At 39.0% G+C, this 27775-nt stretch overlaps 1 protein-coding gene across 1 annotated transcript; it reads right to left on the bottom strand.

Moving 5' to 3' along the window:
* On the bottom strand, positions 1-27702 carry Tmem106b (transmembrane protein 106B). Its single transcript, XM_085683833.2, has 9 exons — positions 27547-27702; positions 27104-27200; positions 25328-25549; positions 22451-22514; positions 19772-19931; positions 8067-8207; positions 7830-7879; positions 6889-6942; positions 1-5149 (listed from the first exon to the last, which is right to left on the bottom strand). The coding sequence occupies exons 3-9, from the start codon at positions 25545-25547 to the stop codon at positions 5011-5013; spliced, it is 828 nt and encodes a 275-aa protein (XP_085539959.1). The 5' UTR covers positions 25548-25549; positions 27104-27200; positions 27547-27702; the 3' UTR covers positions 1-5010.
* Positions 27703-27775: the final 73 nt, after the last annotated feature.

Below are 27775 nucleotides of genomic sequence, written 5' to 3'. Positions count from 1 at the left end.
TTCATTTAATTCATTGATATAAATTTTATTTTTCATGCTAAAATGTTTTTTACAAATTTTATTTTGTCATACACAAGTATAAGAGTAACAGTTACAAGTGGATTTAAAAAATAGCATTGAGGGGCATGTCTATTCTTTTATTCCTTTCACAACCACATTTTCCTACACAAATGGCAATCATAACTATAATTCAGAACTGAACTGCACCAATAATAAATTTAATAGATGTACCATGATGGAGACCACTAAAGAGCAAGTATACAGAACATATTTTACATTTTCTATTCCACGATTTGAATTGACGGTTAGAGTCTAGCCAGCCTCTGTGTAACAATACTCTGCATCTAGTACAGCCTGGCTTTGTTTCTCCTCATCCTGGACAGCACTAAGAATTACCCAAGACAGCTGATGCAGCATCTCCCAGACTTCTAGTTTCTAAAATTCTGAGTGAAGTGGGTCAATTTAGACTTCTACATGGTAGTAATATTACCTTTGGCCATTGGCACAATACTATTCTTTTGTGTTTTGCAGCATACAAAATATCCTGAAAACATTTTTCCTAAACACATTTCAATTAATGTAATTAAACAGAAGGCAACAACTTCCTTCTAGGATAGTTAGACTCAACTATGAAAAGCTTCTCATAATCTTGCTAAGCTATCTAGGCAGTGCTTTGAGGGTTCAACAGCAACCACACTATGTTCTTCAACTTGGAGGCTGTGTTAAATGTGCAAAAAAAAAAAAAACTTGAAAAGTAATTGCATTAACATTTGAAAACATGGGAATTCCATTTCAGTCCTATAGTAAACATATCACTGTTGGTTTTACCCAAATTAAAGATAAGTTTCAAAATTCCTCCGTGAAACCTGGAACTAAGCAAACTAAAGACACACGATGCAGTTCCAATTAAAAACTATGGATGATTATTGCTATGTAAGTAGATCTTGGATATTAGAATTTAAAATTTTGATCCAAGTATATCACAAACACATTCGTTTTAATCAAAAATAAAACTTCAATAATGGTTCTTACCCAACTATCTCAGATATGTAATAATTTTTCTTAAAAAGTTAAATATCTCATTTAAAACCTAGTTTCACAAAAAAAGTGAGAGGCATAAAGCTGGTCCCTGTTCTCTGGAGATAGAGACGGAGACCCACATTGGAGCACTGGATTGTAACTTTTTTTTGGAGAACTACTTCATTAAGCCCAAGTAAACAGAAATCAAAATATAACTGAGCACAAAATACAATTATGGTCTATTAAATGTTACCTCAATGTGGGCTTTCAAGCAACTTCAGGTAAATTATCTCATGTGTAATATTTTCACACTGTATTACAAATATCAAACATAATAATCTGACTTATAAATAAGTCACACTGAAAAAGTTTTATTTTTATTGGAATTATTGAGGAATAGTAAACATGGAAACAAAAATTAAGTTCCAGGGTAGGCTTTAAAGTATTCTATATACATTGTTCAATTTAGTATTAGAAATATTTTAAATAGCAACTTGAAGTTACCAAAATCGTAGCCCATCACTATTAACTTCAAGAAATTTTATTCTGTTTTTACATGCATTTGTGTGTTATTTATGTGTGCATATACATGTGGTACTGTGTGTGTGTGGGCAACAGAGAACAACTTGTAGAAGTTAAGATCTCCCCTTCCCCTCTGAGATGTAGAAACTGAACTCAGGTCACCAGCCTTGGCAACATCTTTCTGTACTGAACCAGTTTACTGGACACTTCTAAATTTAACAGCATTAAGCCAATTAGTCACAACTTTCTGATAGATATTTTAAATAATAGGGCACAAATATGAGAGACAGAGAACCTAGTTCTGGCCACAGTGAAAGTATTTACTGAAATATAATTTTAAAGCAAATCTTCTCAGCATCCTGCTGAGAAATCACATAAGAGAAGCAGACAGGAGAGCAACAGCAGTGTATTGTACACACAATATCCACATAGTCTGGCTGAATACTGGATTAGAACAGAACAGAATTTACTTCTGAGAACATGGAGCAATACTATAATGTCTTCATCAAGTGTCTGGCTAGGTTATGAAGGTATTCAAAAACATATCTTCATACCCACCCTTTCTCCATGCCAGAAGTCAGACTCAGCATTGACCCAAGAAAAGCTGAAGTCTCAGTCATACTTTCCCATGCTTCTACAGCTCTCGTTTAGTTTCTCCAATACAAGGGTTCTGTTGTTGCTGGTTTCAGTTTCATTAACTTACAGCTTTTTAGTCACCCTGGCCTACCCAGGAGTTACTTGATTCTCCTTGAACAGTCATAGGCAATCTTCATCTCTCTTCCTTTTATCGTTTACTTGGGTTTAAATTCCAACTGTTTTTTTTTTTAATGACTCAAACATCATCAAAACGAGACATTAAACCTAGATGTCTATACGTGATTGAATTTTTTAAAGTTAAGAAAATTGAATCACTGGGAGCGACGTTGCTTCCAGTGGCTGCACTGCCCTGCCCCTCAGGCCTTCCGCAGGCACTCTAGAAGGTAAAACAGACTTTCTCACTTACACAGTGCAATCCCAGACTAAAGCACACACAGAAGGAACACAGAAGGTGACCACTATATGGGGCATGTGGAAAGATTGATTTAGAAGAAATGAACGAATGACAATTTTGTACACTGTGTAGTGAGGCATGAAGAGTAGGGGAAAGCACAACAGAAAGCATTTTGTTTTGACACATAGACAGTCACTAAAGCATCAAAGCTAACTGAGCAAGCATTAAACTACAGAGTTTACTGGTCAGGAAGAGACAGAGGCTTGGAGGCCTAACTACTGATAACAGTTATTTTCGAGAAATAGGATTAAATATTTCTGGACAAAGGGAAAATCAGAGGAGTCACAGCCACTGGTTACGTTAAAATGAGAGAATACAGATAATGAAGTGAGTTTAATTCAGAAAGAATAAGCCCAACAGGACATTTGTGCAATTTGTGCAGACTGAAGGAGAATGAACGTGGAGGTGGTGGGGGAGAGGATGACCGGCAAGCACAGGAAAGGAAGGCATCCATCAAAGACTGGTTTGATGAGAGAATGAATGACTGCAAAGGACGGATGGTCTGGGCATGACAGCACGGCCAGCCTTGTAACCCCTGAGGAATGTAAGACACAAAAAAATGGATGTTTGCAATGTTCACTCACAGTGAGGAATATGGTATGGGAAGACATACATGTATGTGCTTAAGGGACAGGATTAAGCCATCAGAATTTATGCTTTATACTTGAGAACCAGACTGGTGAATAGGTTACACACCACAACTAAGGTAGGCACTTGGGTATGTGGAAAGGAAAACCCAATTTCTTCAATGAGAAAACAAAAAGAAATTAATCTGGTGATGTGGTATTTTCCTCTGTAGGTTGTGAATGCCATTGGTTAAAAAAGGACTGCTTTGGACCTATAGCAGGACAGAACAGAGCTAGGTAGGGAAAACTAAACTAAATGCTGGGAGAAAGGAGGTGGAGTCAGAGAAGCCATGTAGCCCTGCTTGGACACAGATGCTGAAACTTTTCCCAGTAAGCCACAGCCTTGTGGCGACACACAGATTAATAAAAATCAGTTAAATTAAGATGTAAAGTTGGCCAATAAGAGGCTAGGGCTAATGGGCAGTGATTTAAATAATATGGTTTCTGTGTGATTATTTCGGGGCCGAGTAGCTGAAATGACCCAAGTGACCCTCCTCCAACAATTTGGTATCATACTTAGCTCCTATGTTAGTGTTATGTTTCTAAAAGGGTCTTAGAGTTTTCTGAGTGAATAAGGTAAACCACCTTATGGAAAACGATGCTCAAAATATGTCACAATATGGTGAACATCCATCATACTTGAAAACAGTGCTAGATGAAATTTAAAAAAGGAAGAATTACTTAACTGCTAAAAGCATCAAATCAGTATGATTACAAAGACTAAATATTTAAAATTAAACTACAGGTTTTATTTTGATATAGCCATCAATGTTCAATGAAAGGATTTCTTGAATAATTTTTAGTAAAAATAATTTCCTTCCATAAAGCATTCATAAAATTGATGATACCTAATCATTGTGAAAAATATTTATGTAATTCTTAATATGAAAAGCAACATAAAATTAAAGCATCAAACTGTTTTATTATATATCTATTTTATGCCAGATCTAACAAGTAGTCAGAATCTACTGATACTTTATAGATTTCTGAATTTCATTGCCCTGCTTTATTTTTTATGAACAACTTGCTTTACTTCTCAATCAGTACCACTTCATTTGACATTTATCAAAGCTGTATAAAAGTCATGCAGTTTATTTACAATATTGTACACAAAAGGAATACTTTTGATGATCACAAAAAGTTCACGAAGCTATACATGAAGCACATACTAAGAGGTTCTTACAAAGTGTAGAACAGAATTTTGCATACTGTTATGGTTGGTAAATATGCAATCATTAGCTAGAAATAAGACAAAAACATGCAAATGAGTAGAATTTCAACAAATTAAAGGCTAAAAACATTTAGCTAATAGCTAAGTTATATAGTCAAAAGACTACCATCATGTAAGAATGGGAATTTATAAAACAGGTTAGTTTTTAAAAGTCCTCCATGACTTTCAGTAATTTCATAGAAAAATCTTCAGAAGTTATTTTTCAAATTATGTTCATGACTGAACTATATTATCAATAGAGCTATAGATTAAGTCTATGACTTTTATATATTTATTTATTGTATTTAGAGGATGTCTCATTTTTCACCTTAGGAACGAAGATAAGAAGAAAGCCAATCAGTTAACTTACAGTCGAATAAAGGCTCCTAGTATGAGCAAATCATCGACACAGAACAAGAGTCCAGTAACCGTGTAAGGAACAGATTCTGTCATCTGAACCCTCAGTGTCCTAGGTACACTTTAGACATGCTCAATTCAAGAGGTCCTTCTAGGCAATACGTCCTCACTGACAGTTCTGAGCAAACCTCGGGTGTCTTCTTGCTCTGTCACATCTTCAGGCATTACTGTTGTGGCTGAAGGACATTTAGATACTCAGACTGGGCCAACTGGTAAGTTGTATTCCTTCCACAGTCCACGTACTGGTACCTCTCCTGAGATATTTGCTCAGAGTGGCCAAAGTACGTCGTTGTTACAGTTACTCTAAAGAGGAAAAGAATGGAAAGAATATTCAAGTTGTATGTAAAAATTATTCCAAGAAGATTATTTGAGGTTAAAAATCAGGCTAATATCATTTTATGTCTCATAAGTTAAAATCCTAAAATTACTTACTGTGAATTATAATGATCAGTTACTGATCATTTGGATTTGGTATTAATGATGACAATATTATAGACATGGGATTCTTAGGAAACAGTTCTTCACCAGATCCAAAAATGATAACTGAACAACCCTGTCCATTATCTGCTTAGATAATATATAAAAACAGGTAATAATATATATTTCTTTATGAATATGCTAAACATATTTATAAAATATATATTTTAAAATGCCTTAAAATATAAGTTGTTATTTTGACTAAAAGTAGTGTATTACATGTTTAAAAAGAATCACATGGTTCCCTCATGATAGGAAAAATGAAAATTAAATATTAACCAATGACCAAACTATCAAATGCAACCAGTAATATTTTATGTACCTAAGTAACACCCTATCGGAGGCCTTGATTACCAGCCTCGTTACCCGCTCAGGGCTCAGAATTGGATGTCTACGGCAAGCAATGATCTGAGGGTAAAAAAATTTACTCAAGCATGTTACCTCTGCATCTTCTTTATTTTTCATGTGAGGGGCAAAGTGAAGTGAAAGGGTGTGGAAAAGAAGACGCATAAGAAAAAGGAAAATAAAGAAGGAGAATAAGGGGAAGAAGTAGAAGTAGCGAGAAGAAGAAGGAGAAGAAGAAGGGATGATCTCCACAAGGTTTCTAGTTTTTACAGACATAGTTGGAAAATTCCACAGGCAAGGACAATGATAATATGCATATCAAAATCACAAAAAGGGCAGGTAGAACCTGACAAAGCTGTGCTATGGAACAGGTCGTGACATGACCCAGAAAAGAGCCAGCATCCAACGGGAAGCACCTGACTTTCCAAACCATTAGATAAGGTTACTAAACATCCCTGAGTCCTGGATTCACTCATTTTCCTCATCCAAACTCTTTGGTGATAACCAGCTTTGGGGACACCCAGATTTGTTTGTTAGCAAAGGTGGGGCATGCTCAGTGCTTGTCTTCTATAGAAATTTCTATGTGGTCTATTAGCAGGTAGTTTTGTGGGATTGGCTCTATGTAAATTTAACTAAAGAGTGACTGTTATCGCTCTAAGGCCTCATGGTGTGGGGGAATGGGATAAGGTCATTCTGTTGCCTAGGCAGAGGATACACTGCTGAGGTGTTCTGGAAATGAATCCCATTTTGAAGGGAAGAATCATAGCTTCACAAGGTTTCCACAGATATGACAGTGACTTTTACAACAGACAAGTGTTCCTGCAGCTCTGTAAGATGGGCGTCCTATAAGTTGTACACTCGTGGGTCTGCCTTTCTGAATCTGTCAGCTATACATTTACTGTAGAGTTCTGTGGGCTCCAACAATACCCACCAAAGCATTATTCTTCCTTGGTACTGTAAGTTTACTTACCAAGCAGAAAGGAACAGTGGTTGGCCCATACTCTCAGTGTTAACTCTGCCTTCTTCCCATAATGCCTGCAGGTTTTTGACTGTCTCTTAGCAACTATAGCTAGCTAAGTGAGAAAACATTACATTTTACATAGCATTCTTGTAAGACTGAAGCCCAACTGATATGGCTTTCATGGGGATGCATCTCCTAAAAGACTTTATAAACTCAAAGTCTTAGCAAGAGCTATGTTTGCAAACAGGGCCATACTTACTGCATCATGAGTACTATGTTGTGTACTTTGATGGAGACCAGTGTACAGAAATCGCTGTTAAAGAAATTAAAATGGGAAGAGAAATGTTATTATATTATTAACCAAACTTCTGTTATACCTAATAGACACTGAATATCTAATTCTGTTTTATTTTTCCCCTTTGAGATGGAATCTCCATACGTTATGTAGGTTGGCCTCTATAATCTTCCCTCTCTCATCCTCCTTAACAGCTGGGAATATGGGCCCATGTGTTGTGCCTGGCAAGACACTAGTAAGAATATATAAGAAGTGCTAGAGAGATGGCTTTTGGGTAAAACACTTGCTAGGTAACCATGAGGACTAGGGTTTGGATACCAAGCACTCAGGCTGAAAGCCGGGCATGGCAGGATGCACTTGTAAATTCAGTACTAGTGGTTGGGAACAGGGTATTAGGTGCTTGCTGGCCAGGCAGCATCACCAAATAAATGAACTCTTAAGTTTTCAGCAATGGACCCTAACTTAAGATAAAGGTAGAAACTGATAATGGAAAACAGTCAACTACAACCCTGGCCTCCACAAATGCATGTATGGGTGTCTTTATCCTCACACATGCAGCACACACACACAATATTGAAAAGTCATCAGAACTACGAGACCATAAAAAATTATTATGTATTAAAAATCTCAGTACTCCTATATTAATATACCATGAATATATTGTAACTAAAAATAAGTAATATACATATATAATATATATTTTGTAATATATATGCAAAATCTTGGAAATAAAGATGAATTTCATGGGTACAGGTACATATGTACACCTTATATACACTGTAGAGTACAAAACAGCCAAGCACGCTTAAAGAACAGAGCCAACACTGAAATTGTGGTCATTTGAACTGATAGCGTTATAAAAATTCAGAAAACAAAAGGTAAAGCAACTAAAAATCAACACTTACTACATGTAACTCATTTCCTCAGCAATAACTGTAGGTACCGTATAATCAATCTGAAAGTAAAAACAATGGAACAACAAGGAAAACATCAACAGAGGATAGGATCCTAACACTAACCATCATCAAAACTTATATGGGACACATGTCCAAGTCTTTGAGGACATCCCCCCTCATTTCCTTTACTACACACAGGGTGCAGACCCATTTAACTCTCTCAGACTGTCCGTGACTGAGGCTTACCTGCTTCATATCAAGTGGGCCAATATTAGTTATGTTGTTTAAGCGTGCCTTTCCAATAACTGTCTTTGAAAACTGAACTTGAGCAGTGATGTTTTCAACTTCAACGGAATAATAGTTATTGTTTGTTATATTTAGTGTGTTCTGTAAAAAGAAAGGAGGCAAAAACATACATTATCTTTAAATAGGCACACAAATGTGAACTCAAAACTACAGATCAAATGATTTTAGTTATGACTATGCCTCATTTATTAGGTATATTATAATATTAACAAAATATTAACATGTCAAATTAACAAAAATGTCAGAGATCTATGTGTATATGAAACACAAAATTCAAAATTTTGAAAATCAGACACAGAAAATATATTACATAAAATAATGGAAAAGTAAATTTTAGAACATATATTTTTTAGTTTTAGCAAAAGTTGGACCAAATGCAATTTTAAAATTTTATTTAAATGCTTATGCATCATATATGTAAGTATGCAATGTATATATATATGTATGTGTGTGCGTGTGTGTGTATGTGTCTATCAACTACATACTTAGTACTTAAAAAATGATAAACAAACAAAAGCCACAGTCTTGAAAGGAAAATAATTGTTTTCAAATAGGATCCGAAGTTTCAAGAAGTCCTGCAGACTTTGAACTCACTAAGTAGCAGCTAAGAATGACCTTGAATTTCCCCTCCTATTGCCAGCTCTACAGTCCTCCTATTACAGGCATGCACCACCAAGTCTGGTTTTGCGTGGCAATAGAAACTAAATCAGATCTTTGTGCAGAATAGGCAAAAGACACTACCAAATGAGTGACATTATCAGCCTGTTTACATGAAAATGGCATTTTTCACGTACATGCTTGTAGAGATTTATACCAAATCAGCATGCAGAGAAAAAAAAGTTAGATTAAAGTTTGTTGCTCAAACTGGCTTCTACTTTCATTCTTTTGCCCTAACCCTCCAGTGGCAGCATCATGGACATATGCTACCCATGGTCAGTTTTAGTTTGCATGTTTTAAATTCACAACTATTATATCAAATTACTTAGGAAAATAGTCAGTGAAAATGCCTTTCATGCAGAAAAACGCAGTGTGCTCTCAGCTGAAATCTGCATGAACACTCTACAGCAATCATTGCTGCTTTACACAGTTCCTGCATTTTGACATTGCACACCACATTTCTCCAACCCCTTTCTACTTTCAGTTTTAATGATTCTCACAAATTAACGCCTTTCTTTTGGGGAAACTTCTTGCAAACTTTGGTAAAGGATAAAAATGTGTACAATGGTAGCTATAATGGTTGTCCTGTCCTTTTAAGAGATAAGCATGCCCACTCCCTCCCAGTCCACTGAGGCAAGCTGATCTTCAGCCTCCAGCCTGAGTCCCTCCCTTTCCACCTCTCTCTCATAGAGGCAGCTTCTGTCTTGCTCCTTTCTCCTCCCTTCTCCCCTTCCCCCTCTTTCCCTTCTCTTCCATAACCCACTAAAAAAAATACCCACTTTCTCTGCATGGTGTGCCTATCTGTCTCAGTCTTTCACCCGCCACATGGCTTCCTACCTGGGACCCGGCTGTCTTTGTGGCCTGTCGTAGACCGAGACCACTGCCTGAAGCCACTCATGGACCCGCTGCCCACCGCCACCACTTGGGGATCTGCAGCATTTTACTTAAACCATTACAATGGTGCCATTGGTAGACCCTCCCGCTCCTGTCTCAGGGTGGGGATCCAGAACCAGGTAGTTTTTTCACAACCACGTGTTCCATCTGCCTGAGCGCTGACGTCTATGCACACCAGCAGCTTTGGTGGTAAGTTTTCCCCTTCCAGCCCCCAACCACAGCTTTCATGGCTACGACTGAGCCCTCCGTTGCTTTCCATAGTCAAAAATATGACCGGACGACCCGGGGTCAGTACTCCCGTACTAGCACTGCAGATGCTGGGCAGTGCATTAAACTGGGGAAACATGGTCCCTCAGAATTTTCTTTCTCTTTTTTTTCTTTTCTTTTCAACCACTTAGCAGTGGTCCCCGTTGTGAGAGACTACTTGAAATGGCCTCTAGCCTTTCTGGCTTCCAAGTCGTCCGGAATGAAGTCAGTCAGACGATAACACCCCACCTGTAGATAGAGGACTTTTCCACAAGCCCTGCAGCATTCGCCGCCATTTCACACCCCAGCTATAGAGGGGACACTTCCCCCTATAAGCCTTGCAGTGCCACCATTTTTGTGGGTTTTTCCGCTTTCAGCTATGGACTAAACTCTCTGCTGGTGTCCTGCCAGTCCCACTGGCTCCACTTTTCCTGAAACTGTCCCTGTCATGGCTACTGCTGCCAACAAGATTGGTGGGATCCACGAGGCAGCTGTTTTCAATTCCAGCTTTTTGCTCCTGGCTTGTGGCATGGTGGCTCAGCAACGGGGAGGATCACACCTCTAAGTCTCTCTTCCATATAACATGTGACCACTGCCATTTTGGCTGAGCTCAGGTGACTTCCCCGCCATCTTAACTTAGAGCCAGGTCAGAAGACCAAGTTCTGCCATCTTTACTGAGGTATTCCCTGCCTGGTCCTGGTTTACTTATGCTTTTATCTCTAATTTCCTCTTGCTGACTCTGTAGTACGTGTGTTTTGTGCCGTGGCATGCCTTTGGTAGGGTCCACCAAGAGCATCCACTTCCCCCAATTCCTGTTCACTCTGTGTGTGTGTTTATACATGTAACTTAAATGAACCTATGTTTACTGTTAAAGGTTATAATTGTCTGTTCACTGCATCTCATTTCAGACTACAAAAACAATAAGTCTCATGCTTTAAACTGGTATGTACTTTTAAGTCCCTTATAAAAATACTTTATATTTAATCCAACATGCCAAGCTTGGACCCAGCTCTCCAGGCAGACTGTATACTGTTGTTGTACCTGATAAATATCCCTCAACTGTTCAGAGATCTGGGTAATATGGCATTTAAATATTTAGTTATTAAAAGGTTTTTCATAACAAAAGGAGACAGGTTGGCTCCAGGCAGCAGCACTCTTTTCCTCCAAAGAAGAGAGAAGACAAATGGGCACTAAACAATGTCCATCCACACTTCGTTTCAACTGCCAAGCGCTGACCACAAGAAAAATCTTTCTTTCATCTAAACTGAAGATCACCAGTGGACAGAATCACTGGAATCGACAGCCTAGCTACGCATGTCAAGGCAGGCTTGTCTTCCTACAGATTTCTAGCCCGCAGGACCTTCTGAAACCTGGCAGGACCCTGTGCTAAACAAGAAAGAAAAATACGACTCTCAGCAATCATGGAGGACCAGAGCAATAGCTCTAGGTGCCAACCCAGCAAGTTCTCTGTTGTTTTTTAATCAATAACTCAAGTAAAATTTTATTCTTCTCAAAGATCTCTGATGCAGTCTGACAGCTGAGAGGCGTTGTTGTTTAAAAGGACAACCTCACCAAACAAATTTCAACAAAATACAAATACAAGTTATTAAGGTGTATACCTACAAGTTATAAAGGAGTGAGGACAAATACACACCATGAAATTTCTCTCTCACGCTGCCTTCCAGAATCTTAAAAATACTTCTCATTGTGCAAAAACATCTGTCACAGTCATCTGCTGCTGTCTAAAACTTCTGTTTTCACAAACCCAAAAAATTCTTGTGAGCTCTAGGGAGCTGAATTGAAGAATTCACCTTAAACAGGTCAGATACATCCCTCTCAATTCCCTGGTCCTAAATTTTTTTTCCTAAACCTAACGCTTTGTCCTCTGTTCTGCCAATACCTTAAACAGCTATAAGAGACACCAGACATTTCCATACCACAAGTACCAGACAGGAGCAAAGTGACTAGCTACCCCAGGATGTGATCAGCATCCAGTTTTCTCAGGATCACCCTTCAAGACAACACCTACAAATAATCAGGAAGCAGTCTTGAGAATCTGGAGCCCCAATTCCATTAACTTGTTGTGCCTAGCCTCCTGCCATTTTATTATAAAAAAGAGATGGGAATGCAATGATCTACCTGTCCCTTTAAGAGACAAGCCACGCCCACTCCCTACCCCTTCTGCTGAGACAAGCTGATCTTCAGCTTCCAGCCTGAGTCCCTCCCTTTCTGTCACCCCTCTCTCAAAGAGGCAGCTTCTGCCTTGCTCCCCTCTCCCCACTTTTCCCCTTACTCCCTCTGTTTCTCTCTCTCTGCCTCTCTCTCTCCTCTTCCCTTCCAAACCCACTAAATAAATATCCAAAACTTCATTCTGCATGGTGTGCCTATCCATCTCAGTCTCTCACCCGCTGTGTGGCTTCCTGCCTGGGACCTGGCTGCCTTCGTGGCCTGCTGTGGTCTCTGGACCCGCTGCCTGCTGCCTGCTGCCTGCTGCTGCTTGGGAACCTGTGGCATGGTCTCATGGCTCATTGCCCACTGCCATCACTCAGGGACCTGCAGCATTTTACTTAAACCATTACAGTAGCCTTAAACATAATTATTCTTTGGAAATTAAAAAGCCTACCACCTTGGAACTAGGAATTCCATTGTATGCCAAGAACAGGAAAGTTAGATATTTACTAGACACACCTGATCCCAAGGATGAAATGCCTACAATCCAGATCCAGAGCCTGAGGCCATTAAGGGCAGGAGTTTAGCTAACAAATACAGAGAAATCAGAATGATCCAGTATAATGGGGAAGGAGTAAGACACCAGGACCTTCCCTTTTGGGAGCATAAGAGGGGAACAGGCCCACACAGCAAGACTAAGAAATTGTAGTTTAGTGTCTTTTCCCCAGAAGTCCTTTTCCCAGGATCAGGCATTTGGATAAGAGTCTCCATTCCCTTGGGGCCTGAGGAAAGACTGGCTTGCTAAAGAAGTCATTCTCCTTATCTCTGGCAAGAGGAACTTAAGGCCCTTCAGTAGGGCAGGCTGGTGCTTACTGTCAAGGTCAAGATTAGCTTCCTCAATCTCTGATTTCAGGTCACACTCCAGTTTACACAACCTTTTCCTCCCTTTAATACTATGCACAAGAAACTGTGTAGTCTTTTTCCAGTTAGATGCTGCTGGTAGCCATTCTGAGTCACCCTCAGATCAGTGTCAATCTCCTCCTCCTCCCTCACACCAACTGCACACATCCTCACTGGGACCTATATCCTCTTGCCAAAGTAGGTTTCCAGCATTCATGTGTATCTGTCATGTAAAAATATGTGAGACTGCTTGACTATACATTTAAAGGTCTATATGGAGGCTGATTTATGTATTTTGTTAGCAATTAAATGTATGTATTGTTGAGAGTTAAGTCTTCACAGAAGAGTCAATACCATGATGAATTACAGAAGTTTTCCCTGTCTAGTAATAAGGATTGAAGGGTTTCATTAGTGCGGCGCTGGTGACTGGTACTATGGCGCTATGATACATACTGCGTTCAGTCCTTGCTCCTGTCTGACAATTTCCGGTTTATTTACATTAAATTATGGTTTTGTCCAACTGCAGTTGGCTATCTTCCAATCATGCTGATGCAGCTAAAGCTTCATAAAAGCTCAAACCGGGCCCAGGTCATATCTCTACAAATAAAACACACGCTGGGAGTATGACACAGCCCAATTCCATAGGGACAGAAGCCACGCCTCTGCTGTTTACTCTGTCTTTTCATATGTCTATGGACCTGTAGCTCTTAAAATATCCTTTTATTAATGAACCAATAAATACAAGTATATTGCTGCCCTAAGTTCTATGAGTTGTTCAGACAAAGTAACCAAACTAAAACATAGGTTAAGAGACTATCAACAGGTAGTCTACCAGAAGTTTTGGGTGTCTGAGCCTGAAACTGGCTTCTGGAGGAAAAACAGGACAGCTGGGACTGAATCTCTAACCCCGAGGTCTGAAGGTTACCTGCAGTTGGCCAGTGTCAGAGTGGATGAATTTAGAGGGTACTTGGCTGGTTTCTTCTGCAGAACTGCCTGCCTGATGCTGAGGATAAATCCTCTAAGTCGGGGTATCCCCATACATTCTTAGCTACTATAAATGGAAGTATTCATCATTTTATACATTGCTATGACCAAATATCCAACAGAAAGCAGCTTGAGAAAGGAAGGCCTTGTTTCAACTTCTGTATGAGGGGATGATGGCAGATGCTTGAGAGCTGGTAACATCTCACATTGTTAGTTAATAAGCATAGAGTCATGAGTATTGCTGCTTAGCTGGCTTCTCCTACTACTAGCTGGTCAGCCCAAGACCTCAGCCCTTAAGCTGGAACTGCCTACACCTGAGGAGGCTATTTTCCACTTTAACCTACTATAGACAATCCCTCACAGCACTACCCAGAAGCTTGTTTACTAGATGTTTCTAGATTCTGTTGACAGTCAATACTGACACTCACAAGTAAACTCACCCCTCATTTGAAGGGGCAGAATACTACAACTCTGGAACTGTGAAAGGATTTCCAGCTTACGACCTATAGTCCTGTCAGTCTTTTACTTCATTGTCCTTGAGTGAACCTAATGTTCAACTTAACAGAAATTCTATTTCTGACCTAAAGGTCAGTATTCCTTAATTTGATTATGAGGAAATATCTAATACTGTGAGAATCCTTGCATAATTATTTAAAACACAGTAAGACACTATCATTTAAATATACTGGTATTTAAAAGCAAATAACATACTCATGAGAACTCTGCCAAACAGACCACAGCATACACTGGGCTTGAAGTCATAAACAACTATGATGGCACAAGTGAATATACAGCAAACCATGCTCTTTTTAGCCAAATGCTAATCTGTAAATGTAGATATAAGATCTTCTGTAAAGTTTTTCAAAGTTCGGTGGATGTATACTCCTTTTCAAAATCACATTTATGGTAAACCCACAGGCCATTTTCACATATTCTAACTTGAAACAATCAGAAGATCATCACTTCAGCTTCATGGCTTTTGTTTGTTTGTTTGTTTGTTTTGGTTTTATGAGACAGGGTTTCTCTGTAGCTTTGGAGTCTGTCCTGGAACTCTTGTTGACCAGGCTGGCCTCGAACTCACAGAGATCTACCTATCTCTGCCTCCCAAATGCTGGGATTAAAGGTGTCCACCACCACTGCCCAGCTTCAACTTTATTTTTAAACAGAACTAAATAAAGGTTTATTAAACGTGGCAGAATTTTTATTTCATAAAATGGAAAGCAAAACTACTGTATTCATGACATCTAATGCTTCAACTGTTAACCTTGTTAAGGATTACCTGGAATCAAATGTTGAAAAGTAAACTGACTATATATTTTTTATTTCCCAGAAATGGTTTATTTGATCTTCCTACAAAATACAACTTCAAATATTAAATGATTCTCCACATACTCAAATGCCATGGAATTATTACCTAACATTACTGGCAGAACCAAAAATGGTAGTAGGACCAACACAGCAAGTTCAACACCAGCCAGAAAGGATGAGTGAGCCATCTCACAGCAAACCTGAACCAATGCACCCCACCCCCATTCTGTCCACTGTGACCTTCCCCAGGCCAACACTGGTCCCTGGCCCTGCAGCTGCTGTGCACCCACCCCTAATCCCAGCTGGCTTCCACCACTGAGGGACAAACCATACCAGCCAGAACAGGCCCAGGCCACATAAGCCAGAACAGAACTCCAGCAGACTCCACAGGTCCAAACACAGCCCACACTAGTTGGCAGAACAGACGCTCCAGGCCCACATAACACCATCTGAAAGAGCAGCCCCAGCAACTATACAGGAGGTCAGGCTGGTCTTAGGTACCCCAGGAGAAGACTCAGACTTTTCTGGAGGCCAGGTCCGATCTAGAAACCCCAAATGACTACCAGGTCAAGGGATTCATCAATCACCAGAACCCTTGGTCATTAATATCTCTCAGTAACAATGAACTCAATTCATCAATAAAAAGACACAGGCTAAGAGAATGAACATGAAAACAGGATTCATCTATCTGCAGCATACAAGAGACACACTCAACATCAAAAACAGTCATTACCTCAGAGTAAACGGTTGGAAAAGATTTTCCAATCAAATGGACCTAAGAAACAAGCTGGTACAGAAAAACAAACATCTAACAAGATAAACTTCCAACTAAAACAAATAAAAATAAAAGGACATTTCATATTCATCAATGAAAAACCCACCAAAATGACTTTTCAATTCTTAACATCTATGCCACAAACGCAAGGGCACCTACATGTATAAAGGAAATATTACTAAAGCTAAAATCACATAATGAATCCCACACATTAATTGTGGGAGATTTGAACAGCCCAATCTCACCAATGAGCAGATCATCCAGTAGAAATTAAACAGAGAAGTATCAGAACTAACAGATCTTGATTCAAATAGACCTAACAGATATCTACAGAATGTTTCACCCAAACACCAAAAGATATACCTTCTCAGCACCTCAAAGAACTTTATCCAAAATTGACCACATTTTCGGTCACAAAGTAAGTTTTAATAGATACAAAAAATTTGGACTAACACCTTGTATTTTATCAGATCACCATGGATTAAAGTTGGCGATCAACAACCTGCAGAAAGCACTACAAACTCATGGAAATTAAACAACTCTCAATTGAATTACCACTGTGTCAAGGAACAATAAAGAAATTAAAGACTTCCTAGAATTATTTGAAAATGAATGTACAATATACCCAAATTAATGGACATAATGAAAGCAATACTAAAAATAAAGTTTATAGCACTAACGACTTTCATAAAAATTTGAAGAAATTTTATGCTAGCAACATAACAGGAAAACTTCAAAGCTGTGGAACAAGAAGCAAACACACCCAAGAGGAGTAGACAGCAAGAAATAATGAAACTGAAGAACGAAATCAATAGAATAGAAACAGAACAATACAAAGAATAAATAAAAAAAGATGGTTTTTTAAGAAAATGAACAAGACAGACAAACCCTTATCTAATCTAACCAAAAGGCAGAGAGAAAATATCCAAACTAACAAAACCAAAAGCTAAAAGGGGGATATAATGATAGACACCGAGGAAATCCAGACACTCAATAGTTCATATTTCAAAAACCTGTACTCCACACAATTGAAAAATCTAAAGGAAATGGACAAATTTCTTGACAGATACCACATATCAAAATTAAACCAAGACCAGATGAGCAATTTAAACAGACCTATAACCCCTAAGGAAATAGTAGCAGTCATTAAAATTCTCCCAAAGAAGAAAAGACCAGGTTTAACTACAGAATTCTACCAGAGTTACAAGAAAGCGCTAATAAGAGTATTCCTTAAATTATTTGAGAAAACAGAAGCAGAAGGAACACTGTCAGATTCTTTTTATGAGGCTACAGTTACCCTAATGCCAAAACTACACAAAGACTCAACAAAGAAAGAGAATTATACTCTGATTTCCCTCATGAACATTGATGCAATAATAATGATAATAATAAAATACTGACAAACCAAATTCAAGACACATCAAAAAGATCATTTACCATGCCCAAATGGGCTTCATCCCAGAGATGCAGGGATGGTTCAAAAATCTGTCGATCCATCATATAAACAAACTGAAAGGGGAAAAAAAAAACACATGATGTGATCATTTCATTAGATGCCAAAAATGCCTTTGATAAAATCCAACACACCTTCATGATAAGTCTTGAAGGGATCAGGGAAACAAGGAACACACCTAAAATATAATTAAAGCAAGTCAACCTCAAATTAAATGGAGAAACTCAAAGCAATTCCACTAAAATCCAGAACAAAGCAAGGCTCTCACCATATCTATTCAATATAGTACTTGAAGTTCTAGCTAGAGCAATAAACAAGGAAAGACGATCAAGGGGATGAAGATTGGAAAAAAAGAAGTTCAAGTATTGCTATTGTTTTGCAGATGACATGGAAGTATTGTATACATAAGCAATCCCCAAAACTCTGCCAGGGAACTCCTACAGCTGATAAGCACCTTCAGTGATGTGGCTGTGTACAAATTAACTAAATAAACAAACAAAAACTTAGTAGCCCTTTTACTTACAAATGATAAAAGGGCTGAGAAAGAAATGAGAGAAACAACACCCTTCACAATAGCCACAAACAATATAAAATATCTTGAGGTGACTAACTAGGCAAGTGAAAGACCTACATGACAGAAGCTTCAAGTCTTAAAAGAAAGAAACTGGAGAAGTTATCAGACTATGGAAAGATATCCCATTCCCATGGATCATATTTTAACATAGTAACAATGGTCATCTTATCAAAAGCAAGCTACAACTTTATTGCAATCCCCATTAAAATCCCAACACAATTCTTTACAGACCTTGAAAGAACACTACTCAACTTCATATTGAAAAGTAAAAATCCAGGATAGCTAAAATTATCCTGTACAATAAAAGAACTGTCAGAGGTTATCACAATCCCTGATATCAAACTCTACTACAGAGTTATAGTAATAAAAGCAGCCTGGTATTGCAATAAAAATAAACAGGTGGATCAATGGACTCTAATGAAAGACCCAGACAGAAATTCATACATTTTGACTTTTGGCAAAAAAGTCAAAACTATATGGAGAAAAAAAAGCACTTTCAACAAATGCTGTTGGCATGTAAACGAATGTAAATGTGTCCTGCACAAAACTCAAGTCCAAGAGGAACAATGATGTCAACATAAATCCAGTTACACTGAACTTCACGTAAGAAAGTGAGGAATACCTTTGAACGCCTTGGCACAGGAGACAACTTCCTGACTAGAACACCAGTAGCATAAGCACTACGACCGACAATTAATAAAGAGGACCTCAAGAGACTGAAAAGCTTCTGTAAGGCAAAAAACACTTCTAAAAGGACAAAAATGCAGCCTACAGAATGGGAAAGATCTGTATCAACACCACATCCAACAGAGGGCTGATCTATAAAATATACAAAGAACTCAAGAAACTAGACATTAAAAAACAAATAATCCAATTAAAAAATACGGTACAGATCTAAGCATAAAATTCTCAATAGACGAATTTCAAATGACAGAGAAACACTTAAGGAAATGTCCATCATCCTTAGCCATCAGGGAAATGCAAACCAAAATGACTCTGAGATTCCATCTTACACCTGTCAGAATGGCTAAGCTCAAAACCACAAATGACAGCTATGCTGGAGAGGATGTGGAGCAAGGGGAACACTCCTTCATTGCTGGTGGGAGTGCAAATTTGGACAGCCACTTTGGATATCAATATGAGGTTTCTCAGAAAATTGGGAATCAGTATACCTAACGATCCAAAGATACAATATATCATTGGGAATATACCCAAAGACTGCTCAAGCATACCACAAAGACATTTGCTCAGCTATGTTCACAGTGGTTTTATTTGTCATATCCAGAACCTAGAAACAACCTAGATGCTCATTAGCCAAAGAATGGATAAAGAAAATGTGGTATATTTTCATAATAGATTATTACTCAGTTGTAAAAAAACAAAAATATGAGGAAATTTGAAGGTAAATAGATGGGACTAGAAAAAAATTGTCCTGAGTGAGGTAACCCAGACCCCGAAAAACCAAACATCATTATGTACTCACTCATAAGTGAATATTAACTGGAGTAGGAAGGGAAGGCTGTTGTTGACATGTAAAGTAAATAAATTAATTAAAAAAAACAATGCAAATTCATGGAAAACACAGCAGCAATGGCTCAGCGGCAAGCGTTCTCTGAGCAGAATAAATGCATCGCTGTTCAATACAAGGGATGGAGTCAAGGCCTTCAGCAAAAGTGTACACTTACCGTGATATTTAAATATATGGTTCGCTTTTGAAAATCATAACTGACATAGGCTGATTTTACGCCAATATACTTCACATCAATAGATCGAGGGAAAAGGAAAAACACAGCCAGTCCAGACAGCAGCAGGCAGACAGACACAGATGCCATCACATACAGCTTTCTGAAAAGAAAAAGAAGGCTTACGTACGTGCCATCCAAAATTACACAGTGCAACATGTAACAAGTTTTCGTTTGCATTCTTCTGTTATATATTACAGCAGCAAGAAGAAACATTTGATTTTACCATATTTTCACTATAGAACTATTAGCTAAGGTTGGTACTACTAAGATTTAAAATAGTCTCTTTAGAAGATAAACTATCATTTCTGGAAAATGAGATTTCAGCCTTTTAATGAATTATTTAGAACTGATTTTCAATCCAGACTTTACATTAGAATCAAGTGTACGGCCATTTACAAACACAGAATCCAGGTGTCCATCTGAATTCATGGAAGCAGGGTTTGAACCAGAGAGTCTATCTTCCTGCCATGATAAAACCTGCAAAGCTCATTGCGCAGCATAAACACACGGCTCCCTACCCTCATTAACTCCAGTCCTTTTAGACTCCCTCCCTATGTACTCACGTACTCAGTTCTAAAACTATTGTTTACTTTGATCTACTGAGCAGTGAAGATGATACTTACTCTGTTTTGCTTAGTATTAAGCATGTATAAGAGAAAAAAGATAAACTACCTACATGTCCTTTCTATCCATATAACTCCTCTGAAATGTGTATTTCCTTTCAAGGTTACACTCAAACTGTGGTTTCAGATTTCTTGTGCACTTCAACAGGTAGTGCTCTCCTAAGAGCCACTTTCATTCTGAATCCCACACTCCCTTCACCTTCCTGTGACCTATCCTTTTGTGTACTCTCTCCTCTCCCAAACTTCCTATGTCTCAACCAAGATAACTGAATACACCTTAGAACAGCTGTTAAAAACTCCCTAATGATTTTTCTAGGTACTCTGGCTTCCTAAGAAGAAGAAAAATGGCTTATTAAGAAGAAATAAAGTAAATGAACAAAATTTCACTAAACTGCTACCACGGAGTTTATGCTGCTAGTATGGAGCAAACCAGACAATTACCATTCATTTGCTGGGGAATTTTTTCCATCTTAGTAATAATGATCCCCAAGTAACCAATAAACAAACTCATATTTGTCATGCCTACATATACTCATAGGCACAAAAGAAATATAAAAATCATTGTGATCACACATCCTAACTTTGTTATATTTAAAATATTTCATTAGGTTGTTTTATTTTTAATTAATTGTGTACACACACACACAGACACACACACACAGACACACACATGCATGAAAATATAAGCCACCCCAATTAAATATTTTCTTTATAAGAGTTATTGTGGTCATGATGTCTCTTCATAGCAATTGAAACCCTAAGATAGTATGCATGGTAGTTTGAATGAGAATGTTTGAATGCTTAATCATCAGTGAGAGGCCTACTAAGGATTAGGAGCTGTGGCCTTGGAGTAGGTGTGGCCTTGTTGGAGGAAGTGGATCTCTAGGGGTGGGCTTTGAGGTTTCAAAAGTTCAAGCCAGGCCCAGTGTCTCTCTCTTCCTGCAGTCTGTGGATCTGGAAGTAGAATCTCGCCCACTTCTCCAGCACCACATCTGGGGCTCCCTGTCATGCTCCCTACTATGCTAAGGGACTAAACCTCTGAACCTGTAAATAACTCCAATTAGATGTTCTCTTTCCTAAGAGTTAACACTGCCATGTTGTCTTTCCACAACAACAGAACACGAGGTCTTGATGTTTACAAGCCTCATGTCTACTCCATTTCTCTCCCATTTCCCAGGGTATCATATTTGCACTGTGTACATCCAATTTTATAGAAAATGTATTTTTCTAGACATTTTAATGGGTCTGTTGGTTATCTTTTCACATCCTCCCATCAATTTATTTCATTTCTGAACTTGTCAATGTCTAAGTTATTGTCATATCTTGTATAGTTTAAATTTTACATATATTTAAAGATTTCCATCTTTTTGTGTTTCAATTTTCAGCATGTTTTTGATTTATGTTTCTCATGTTCCATATTGAGTAATGTGATGTACTCAGTCCTTTCTGACCTTCTCAAGGCCACTGTGGGTTTTCTGCAATCTCTGTTCTTCTCATTGTAACAAGTTATTCTCAAAAATACTTACAGGAGTGCTGAATGTAGGCACCTTCTTTAGGGGTGGAGCATTTGATTTCTACATCAGGACTCTTACGATCGTTAGAGACTCCCTTGGCTTCTCTTCAAAGCCAAGACCACGCATCTGCTAAATATGCTCCATTCTCTGTGGCCATTATGCTTTGGGTAATCATTACCATTCTGTGGCCAGTGAGAACACAGAATGTCCCATGCCTGAAGAAAAGGGCCTGTGTACATGTGTGTTACTGCCACTATTTTAGGACACTTAATAAACAGACTTCTGAAGATATAGTTGGCATGAAGTTTTCAAATCCTCATCTCAATCAGTAATTTTTGTTAAAGACACAAGGCATATCATGATATAACCTATCAACTAGATACATTTTTCTTCTTAAATGTCTTAACTAATGTAATTACTTATACAGTTTGAAAGTAAAAATATAAAAATAACAAAAAAGCAGAAATCTTATAATTACTTACGTTCTTCTTGGTCGTAATCGCTGATCACTATATGGGATCAATGCCACCAATTGGTTTTCCTGCCCTAAAGTGATAGATGTACATTAAAAATTCAGTAATACCAGTAACTAAAAATACTGTGGTATTCTGCAAAATCTACCTTCAAAAGACCAGAATACTTCTGTCCTTATTTCTTTAGGAAACTGTGATTTATACCTTCAAAAATTAATCCAAAAGTTGAGTAATAAAGAAGAAACTATGGTTTTTCATAATGTCCAATTAACCAAAAGTAGTATAAATAATGAGGGTTCTGCTATCCTTTAATCCACTGGTTCAAGAACCAAATTTCAAAATAAAGCAAAACTGAAAAGTCCTGACTTTCAGGAGATCTGAACTTAGGCCCGTGCCTTCAGCTCCACTGTCTTCCACTCAGTCCAGTGTGACTGAGGGTAGAAGAAACACTGCCACTGCCTTTTCCTGATCCCCAGTTACTCTAGCGCTGAACCAAAACTGCTATTTAAGTCTCACGCTCTCAAAAGCTAACTGTTCTCACCTGCATCACTAATTTCAAGAGATGCCCTAAAGAGACATATTTCCTTAGTTCACTTGCTCTAAAAATCACGATCAAAACTCAACTCTCTTCAAACTCTCAGCATCGCCTCCTTTATCCTCATTCTTGGTCCTTAATGTGATACAGGGAGAGAATGTCCCTAACAATGTACCTTGCATAGGTACATTTTTACATGTTCTAAATTAACCTACAGGACAGAAAACAGAAACTGGAAAGAGATCAGTTCATTCAGCTCACGGCATCAGACAAAGAAAAGAAGCACGTGTTCCCTATTCCTTTCCTGTATGGTAAAGAGGAAGCGACCAGACCACACTGCTTTCTGTTTTTGGAACCAAACAACTAGACAACAAAACCTTCTCTTTCTATCCTCTCCCGCTTTCCATGGGCTTCTCTGTTTTCCTGGCATCTTTTCTAGACTCAGAATGTAAATAATTTATAGTTTTTCTCCAAGTATTTCACTATGGATTATCTTGGTCCCTTAGGTCCAGGGGACACTTCTCCAAGTGCTATTTGACCATGCTTAGAGAATTTGTAATAGGACCAGCTCTTTTACCTTTGGCTAATATCTGTAACAGTTAAATAAGCCCTTTGTTTCACAAGCCCCTCTGCCTTGGGAATTTAACAATATCTACCCATCTACCTGCTCCCATGTCCCTCCTTGAGAAGCTCCCCGTATCCTCTACAGGGTCACCCTTCTGCACTAGGTATCATCTTCCTGCTTCTACTCAAGGACACTGCTCCAATAACTATCCCATCTCCTGTGTTAACAGTGTGTCCTCTATGAAACATTTTTACCAGCATGCACACATCTAGCAGTACTCTTCTGACTTTAGAACCTCCCAGCTACCATCTCTCCTCTCTCCTATTCTAGAGCAAAACTCACAAAACCTATTTCTTTATTTAAGATGCTACATTACTGCCCCCACACCTTCTAGTGTGCATTAATTCAAGACAAAAGAAATGGTTTCACTATGACACTGTCTACACATCCTCCTGCAACTCAAACTACTCTTTTAAGAAATCCTCAGTAGCCCCCACATCACAAAACCTACGGGCAGCTTCCAGGCCACACACAACTCCATCAGTCATTGCATTGTGGCTCTCTTTCCTTTTCAAAGCATTTCTCTACCTATCCTCTAGGGCACCAAAGGCAGATTTCCTCTTTCTCTTGCAACTATTCTCAAATGCTGCACTGGCCCCAGAGTTCATACCAAAGTCTCTTCCTTTTCCTTCTATCCAAACTCCTAAGAATAGTGATCCATCAAGTTCCACTTGAAGTGTCATTGTACTTCAATGGCACCAGTAAAAATATACTCTTCAGCTTCAGACCCTTAGAACTACCCATTAAAAACTCACTCTGATGCCAAACCACGTCCGCAAACATGTCTGAGATCCTTACCTCACTTCTGACATGCACACTTAAATTGTTTTTATGCCTATTTTAGTAAAACATACTTCACTCTTTAAATTGTTGGACAGAATAAATTGTTGGGTGCTCCTTGATTATCTACTTTCCATAATCCACACTCAGGCTACCAAAAAGCCTACTGACCATAGTTCAAAAGAATGGCTAGAAAGACAGAAATAGTATTCCTATCCTACCACACTGGTGTATTAATTTCTTCAACTACAATACGTCTTTTATTCTTAAGAAGCTACTGCCTCCAGAAAGATAGAACCACCATTCAGTAGTCTATGCAATAAACTCCACTTAATGCAAGGCACTTTTCAGAGACTCTGGAATTCCTCCTGCAGTCACTTTGTCCTTAGGGTCTCCCCAGGGTCACCCACTTATTGTCAGCACACAGAGAAGTACACCACAATACACTCTATTATTTTCCTATCAGTGTAACTTCAAGTACCCTACAAATAGGAGGGAGAGAACTGTTCCTTCTGTCTTCCCCATGACAAATCACAACCTCTTTTTCTTGCTTACTTGGCTCTTCTTCATACACGATAAATTTCCTTTTGAAATGTCTATGTGGGACATAAACAACTTATTGTTTAGATAATGAGTTACTAAATCATGTAACTACTAACATCCAACGTGGCAAAATGACTGTGATATGGCTTCTAAAGATGTCACAAAGGACTAAAATCCTCAGTGGAAATGACAGCGCATATTGGCTCTTATAGCAGACAAGCATGAAAAACACCAGGTGTGCTGAAGTCATGGAGAGCTTTTGTGTCTTTCTGACTAAACAAACCTGGCAAGTTTTAACTTCGAATCCCTGAAAACAGCATGGTGTAAGGCGACAGGCTCTACATTACTTAAGCAAATGTCTGGAATCCTTCTTTAAGAGGACTATCCACACGGTAACACGTACCCCTAGGAATTCTTCCTGTTCCTTGGCAAGTGGGACAAGTGACGCTATCTCTTCCCGTAAACTCCACATACGGAAACTGAGAGACGTCTCCGTTTCTTCCGTCTTCGTTATGCACTTCGTTGTTAACCAGTCCATTCCTCATATTGTCTGTCGATGTGACCCCATCATAACCTTCTTCTTTATTCGAATGCAAAGGCAAATGAGAAAGAGACTTTCCCATGTCTAATGAAAAAGAAAATTCTGACAGTAAATTCCAGGCTCAAAGGAATCTCATGGGATATTTACAGGGTTAGGTAAGGGTAAATTACTTGTAGGATTAAAATTATACCCAGTCAAAATCATGTCTGCCATGAGGGAGGCATTTGCTAGGACCCAGAAATGCTCTTCTAACGAAATATGAAATGCGATCCGGGCGATGAGAATAAGGGTCAGAATGGTGACAACATTCGGTAAAAGTTTACAGTACATACAGACTTGAGGCCCTCTTAGCGTTCTTAAAAGAGATCTATGTCCTTATTCTTAGTTTTTACAGAAGCAAACATGTTTTAACTAGAAAGCAGTTGGCACTAAAGGTGAAATTAATTGCTGGCTTATTACAACCAAATGCCAGCTAATTTCACAGTGACATTTGACTCATTTAAAATTCATACTCCTTTGAGTTCCAAACTTGGGATTCTTGCTTCAAACAACTGCAAATATTTACAAAAAGAAGGAAATCTCTGAATCAGAAATTTACTTAAGTCATGAATATTTTCCTCTAACAGTCTGGCAGTTAAGCAAATATTCAAAAATATTAAACATAATGTATTATAGAAAGTCGCACAATTTAGTATATTAATGTCAAAATTTTAGGGTAACAGTTTAGATAACAGAAGCTTACAATCCAAGGAAGAATAATTAATTACTCCTACACGTCATACAGAAATAAGTCCTCCAGATAGGTCATGCAATACATTAAAGTCCTACAACTTCATGACGGAAAGGAACATGAAAAGTCATATAAAACAACATGCTGGTATTCTGGAAAAAAATTAATAGAAATCGAAAACATTTTTAATGGTGCGATTCTATTCTTCCTACAGTTAACCATATATCATTTGTCAGTTTCTAAATACCATTAAGCAATCAGTAAATAGTACTTTTAAATTATTTAACAAATAAAACTAACTAAATAATTCAAGTCACCCTATATGAAGGAAATTTAGCTTTTCAAAATTTGTACACTATTTGCTGAATACTCATAGTATAGACAGTAACATTAAACAAAACACTTGAATAGTATACCAGAGTAAAAGGGTGAAATAATGAATAAAAGTATTTCCAAAAGTTTTATGCACACATTGCCTACCTAATCTCAAATAGATTAATGACTGTGACTTCCAAACAAACAGTATCCTAACTGGGCTCAATGAAAGCAAATTAGAGCCAAACCAATACACTTGCCAGCCACAGGTGCACAGGGATGAATTTTAATCATTACTGCTCCCACACACTGTGACCTTGGAAGCTATGCAGAACACTGGGTGCTTTGGGAATGGCTGTCCTCAGCGGAAGCCATGGGGTACACCCTTTTAGCTCTCTTAGACAACAGGGGTGAAAAACTATGTCCACTGAAGACAGCTAAGTGGCTTTTGAGATCCACAGCAACCTTGACATATTTTGCTGAAGGCAGGTTTAGGCACGCACCAGATTAAGCAGTAACTTGAATCCTACGCTTCGTGTCTAGTTTTTCTTTAAGGTACTGCCAAGTGTAAGTACTGTTATTTGGAGACTTACTTGAGGTTTTAAAAGGAGTGTAAGATCCCCTTCGCCTCCTCCCTGGCCTCAATGTTTATGTCGCGGTCTTGTGAACTCAACACGGTTCTCAGATGGTCTGGAAACGGGGGTGAAAAAAAGATAAATACAGCACAGCATCCAACTGAGATGTGTCACCAGAAGCGGGGTCAGTTCTGAAGGGCTGGGGAGGAAGGGGAACTAGAGTCTTTCAAAGGGCGACACAAGCAAATCCCCGGATGATATCAACATCCGAGCCACCTTGCAACTAACTAGAAAGGGAGAACCCCACAACCGCTGGGCCGCCCAGATCAAGGGCCCTGGCGCCGCCCCAGGCCCAGCCGGCAGGAGGCCAAGGTCCTCGGGGACAGCTCCGCACCCGGCGCGCCGCGGCCTCCCCACCTCTCGGGCAGGGAAAGAGGGGCCCCAGGGTCCCGGTCGCTCACCCGCACGCGGAGCGCAGCGCGGTCCCGGGATGCTCCGGCGCGGGCTGGCCGCAGGACGGGGTCACGGCGTCCCCGGTCCCGGGGCGGGGCGGGGCGGAGCGCCGGGTTGCAAGTGGCCGAGCGGGGCGGGGGAGGGGCAGGACAACAACCGCACCAGCTGAGCCGGGCGCCCGCCGGAAGCCTGCGCGTGCGCCTGCGCGGTTCGCCCCCTGAAGGCGGGGTGCCGCCC

The sequence above is a fragment of the Myodes glareolus genome, chromosome 25 (assembly GCF_982192425.1).
Source record: "Myodes glareolus chromosome 25, mMyoGla1.1, whole genome shotgun sequence".
NCBI classification, from domain to species: Eukaryota; Metazoa; Chordata; class Mammalia; order Rodentia; family Cricetidae; genus Myodes; species Myodes glareolus.
The sequence above is the reverse complement of the archived record's forward strand: the minus strand, read 5'-3'. Positions and strand labels throughout refer to the sequence as shown.